General features: G+C 39.3%; 1 protein-coding gene across 4 annotated transcripts; it reads right to left on the reverse strand.

Annotated features, from left to right (window-relative positions):
• Positions 1-624: 624 nt before the first annotated feature.
• LOC131040940 (probable LRR receptor-like serine/threonine-protein kinase RKF3) lies at positions 625-4,789 on the reverse strand. Of its 4 annotated transcripts, none has more exons than XM_057973903.2 (2): positions 3,857-4,789; positions 625-3,197 (listed from the first exon to the last, which is right to left on the reverse strand). In XM_057973903.2, exon 2 carries the CDS (start codon positions 3,139-3,141, stop codon positions 1,219-1,221), a length of 1,923 nt encoding a protein of 640 aa, XP_057829886.1. In that variant the 5' UTR covers positions 3,142-3,197; positions 3,857-4,789; the 3' UTR covers positions 625-1,218. The 4 variants fall into 4 exon arrangements, with proteins under 4 accessions (XP_057829886.1, XP_057829885.1, XP_057829883.1 ...); XM_057973902.2 differs by having other exon boundaries at positions 625-3,405; positions 3,857-4,787; XM_057973900.2 differs by having other exon boundaries at positions 625-3,440; positions 3,857-4,787.
• Positions 4,790-5,039: the final 250 nt, after the last annotated feature.

Raw genomic sequence — 5,039 nt, forward strand, 5'->3', positions numbered from 1 at the left:
GTTGGAGCCACCTTTAGCACGGTTGCCCATTGCAATTGTTGAAACAGAAGTAAAATTCCGGCTGGAATTAAGGATTAACAATGAATTATATCACTGTCCAAGCTGTCCCTGCGTGGTCTCTGATTGTGTTATGTGCAGTCGATTCCCAGTGACCTTCAAAAGCTCTCATCTTTTTGGAAATATAATATTTATCCAATCTCTAGGTCAAAGTAACAAAGAGTTGCAAGAATTCAATTCACCTTAAATGAGTAGTTCACTAAGTGCTGAATCCAAAATAGCTCCAACCTCTGATTGATTTAATCCATATGCATTATCTGACCACTTAAAATCTTCAAATCTGACTGTGTAAAAATATTTGCTAAAGTAATGTTGTAAACACTTTCTATACTGTCTTTCTTAGTCTTAACGGTTTTTATTGGCTTAAAATTAAAGATCAAATTTTCAAACAGAAACCTTTCTTTATGTTGCGTGCAGACAAAGACAAATATAACCATCACATGGAGTTGGTTTTTCAACCAAAGCAAAAAACAAGGTTCAAATTTTGGCTGGCTAAGGAATGGTAATGTTTTCAAAATGATGAGCTTATTCAGACTCTGTATTTGTAGTAATATTTCATTGGAAACATGGTGAAATTCAACACATAAAATTACAAGTAAAAGTCTCTACAATAAAACTGTTGAACTTAAAAGTTCAAGGTTTTCTTTCTCAAGACATAAGTGAGGTTTTTTTTGCTTTATATATTACAAGTAAACTGTAGAATTGTCATCAATTGATTATGAAGCTCACCTCAAATGTACGCACAAACTCTCAAATGAAGGATTTCTCCACAAAATTAAAGAAAACAAATCTGTACACCTGCAAAGAATCATTCATGAAGAATTGGTTAAGTTGAGCAGCTACAAGTTTGTCATCGACAGAACTGCAAGTGAGAGTTTAATTAAAGCTTCAACCACCATTTTCAGGTCTGGATGATGAGATGAATTTCAGCAACCATGCTGAGAATATAAGGCAGTGAAACTCATATCTGTGCTGTAATATTGTCCTGAAGCACTTGAGTAATGCCCCGAGTCACTATTACTAACAGACCTCTTAAATTTCAATATCTTCCAAATCCATGATAAATTGAGCAGCTTCAAGTTTGTCGTCCACAGAACTGCAAGTTAAGAGTCTAATCAAAGCTTCGACCACCATTTTCAGGTTTGAAAGATGAGATGAATGTCAGCGGCCATTCTGCGAATCTAAAGCATTGAAACTCTTCTCTGTGCTGTAAGATTGATATCCAGAAGCACTTGAGTATTGCCCTGAGCCACTAGTACTAGCAGACCTCTCAATATCTTCCAAGTCTGCAATAAGCGGAAGGGGGCGATCTGGAATATGAGGCAGAGGAAGATCACTCTCCATTATTTTCAATGCTTGATCTATAGTTGGTCTGCAATGCAACTGTGGATGAGCACATAGCAAAGCAATCATGACGTACCTTTCCATTGCTTCTGGTGTACCTGGATCCTCCATATCCTGTTCAATTACTTCCAAACTGCTCCCTTTTCTCACAAGTGACCAAGCCCAGTCAGTGATGTGCAGTGACTGTGACTGTGCATTTGAAAGGAGAGCCTTTCTACCACTCAGAAGCTCCAAAAGCACAACGCCAAAGCTATATACATCACTTTTCTCTGTTAATTGCCCATACAGTGCATACTCTGGCGCTACATACCCATGTGTGCCAGCGACTCTGGTGCTCACATGAGTCACGCCCTCAGGAGTAAACTTGGCAAGCCCAAAATCTGCAACCCGGGCATCAAAATTCTCATCCAGAAGAATGTTGCTTGCCTTGATATCCCTATGAATTATGGCTGGTTGCACATCCCGGTGCAGGTAAGCTAGCCCCCTTGCCATGCCCACTGCTATCTTGCAGCGGGCACCCCAATCCAATCTGTTATGAGACCAACGCCCAAAGAGATGATCATGCAGACTACCATTAGGCATGTATTCACACACTATGATCCTCTGGTGGCCCTCTATAGAAACAGGGGCCATGCAAAAACCCTTCAGTGCCACCAAATTACGGTGCCGAATACTAGAAATCACCTGCACCTCATGCACAAAACTCGCATCACCAGCTGGGGAACAATTCTTAAACCTCTTCACAGCAACAACTGATCCATCTGACAAAACCCCCTTGTAAACATTCCCAAACCCCCCAACACCAATAATATTATCTCTATGAAAATTCTTCGTGGCTACCTTGATGTCTTCGATGCTGAAACGAACAAGGGTACTATTAGGGTGCATGGAAGATGGCTCAGCAAAATGAATACGAATATCCTCCACCAAGGCTCTTTTCTTAATGGCTCTCCTTCGTTTCCAGTAAAAGAAACCTAACAAACCACTAACCATAGCCCCCAACAAAACCCCTGCAGCAACAGTGCCATATACCCAAGCCAGGTTTTTCTTATCCTGATTCAAACCCAGGGCAATGAAAAACAAACATTCGGCAGTATTTTCATCTGTCGGCCCAAATTTGTTCAGAAGTGCAGCAGCATAAATGATTGGATAAGAAGTACAGTCTGTTAAATTTGATGTAGAATTCCCCTTGAGATAAATTGTGGGGGAAGTAGATAAAGTAGCTGAGCACTCTGTGCAGGCAGAGCCAGTAAGGGTTTGATTACAAGCACTAGCCATGCTCTGCCTGCTGCCGAGGGGGACCCTTTCTTCAAACTCTTTTCGTGTTGTGATGTTCAGGCAGCCCTCAGAGATAGACAGGGTATCATACCCACAACTGCTTCTGATATCAAAACTTGAGCCTGATGCATTTATTTGTGTCTCAAAGGCTTCCCAGCAGTCAGAGGAAGAATTTGTTGGTGGGAGGAATCGACTATCTGTAAGGAGATATTCAGAAAGGACTAAATGCAGACCCTGCCGTGCAGCCTGGCATTGTTCAGAGATGTTTCTAGTTTTGGCTGTACTGATCGTCTCTGAGAAATTTGACAATATTTTGAAGTTTAGTGGGCATTCTGCAGAGACTGAAATGCAACAGATCGAGATTACAAGGAAAAAGATGATTGAAAATATCGGTTTCAAAGCCATTGTTTCTTGGGGATTCTCTGGTAAACTAGGGTGATGCCAAATTGGGTTTTTATACATAGAATTTTAATTCCAGCTGCAGTTGCTGCTTCTATTAGATGAGGAGTTTTCAAGAACTGCATTTATCAAAAAACAGGATTAATTCAGTAGAGCACCATCATATTGTCCACCCTTTCTGCAACATCCTGACCCAGCTCAGATCGTCTGGTTCAGCAATGCCCAGATAAGATTTCTCAAAAACAGTATTCTTCAAATAGAATCAGTTTCCACATATTGATTCGCCCCAAACAGCGTCCTTCATATAGCGGATCATTTCAATGGTTACTGAATTGAATGCATCATTGACAAATTTAGACAACCTGAGAGAAAACATCCAGATCTAAAATAACTTATAGCTTTTGAAACAGGCAACAAAATTAAAGAACAGAAAGAAGCTCTGATAAATAATCCTTGTCTAGAGTATACCTCCTGCCACAGACAATGTATACAGCGTAGAAAAAATAGAGACATGAATGCAAATCAAAATATCAATTCAAGTTGCCCATTATGGCACACTTACATAGACATTTAGAATCATAACCTAATACATGAAATAATTAACCAAAACATAGAAATTTATTTCCAAAGAAACTATTATATCTAGTCCATATACTTGATAGGTTTACAGAAAATTTCTACATAACGGCATTCAATGGAATCATATCGTCATCATATAAGAAAAATACTTTAAAAAACTGTGATTTCCCATAAGATAACTGCAAGCTGAGAGCTTTACCTGATTTATTGCTCGATTTCAGACCCACTCAACATGATTTCTTCTTCACACAACTCTGCCTAAAATTATTGATAAACCATTGCCTCGTTCTTTACACAGTATGCTAGCAGATTGAAGAATTCGTCAGCATATACAAGATTTACCTTGCTTTAGAAATGGACTCTCAGATCTGGCAACCGCGAAAGATTTTCAAGGTTCATAATAGGCAGATTAGGAAGCAATATTTCAACTGAAATCTATCAGAAGCCAAACCACTTCAGCATCTTCCAGCTTAGCCTTAATAAAGAAGTAAACAAAAACTTATTCAGCAATACCCAGCTGGGTTTTTCGGGGAATAGTATGATTTTTCCAAACCCACAAATTCACTAGGTAACTTGCTGGGACATTTAACAAATGAAGAAACTATGAAATAGTCATTCTTGTAAAACGCCCTGCAACTTATCCTCAGATTATTGTGAAATTAATTTTCGAAACACTTTCGATAGGTATACATTCACTTTGAACCCCCTGTTGTTTCTATCAAAGGCGTATTTACATTAAACATCTCTGCTGTAAAAAGTCTTCTGCTGATTAAAGTATTAATTTTTCCCTGTAAAATTACTCGTCGGACGGGTATAGGATGCACCTACTCCGATGTTTGAAAAATCTGGTAAATTAAAGCGGCCGCATGAGATTTGGCATTTTCGGTTTACTTCTAAATGCCCTCTTTTTGGCTTTGCTGTGCTTTACCACACCAGGTCATTTTCGTTATGAAATAAAGTAGATTAACATGGTGCCTGCCTTCATTGGTGGAACCCACGAAAAGGTAGCCAGGAAAGGAATGTTTTCTTTGAAGCTTTTTCAGGTCTCCCATTGTGTTTGGACTATGGCCATCTATGATAGTCTGAAATTTCTTTAGCACAATCGTGGTCTCATTCTTTATGATAGGCTGAAATTTCTTCAGCACGATCCTGGACTCATCCCTTATGATGTTGGAGCCTTGCACTCAACAAGACTTCAATCCTAGTGGGCTCATTAAGAACCATTCAACTTCACCACAATCGTGGTCTCATTCTTCATGATAGGCTGAAATTTCTTCAGCACAATCATGGACTCATCAACCCTAGGGGGCTCATTAAGAACCATTCAACTTCACCAAACCAAGGGCCCATTGACGACAACTAAATATTCTATGAATAATGAT

The sequence above is a fragment of the Cryptomeria japonica genome, chromosome 9 (assembly GCF_030272615.1).
Source record: "Cryptomeria japonica chromosome 9, Sugi_1.0, whole genome shotgun sequence".
In the NCBI taxonomy this organism is placed as follows: domain Eukaryota; kingdom Viridiplantae; phylum Streptophyta; class Pinopsida; order Cupressales; family Cupressaceae; genus Cryptomeria; species Cryptomeria japonica.

Coding starts and splice junctions, on each gene's coding strand:
- LOC131040940 (XM_057973903.2), bottom strand. CDS start 3,141: ATGTATAAAAACCCAATTTGGCATCACCCTAGTTTACCAGAGAATCCC.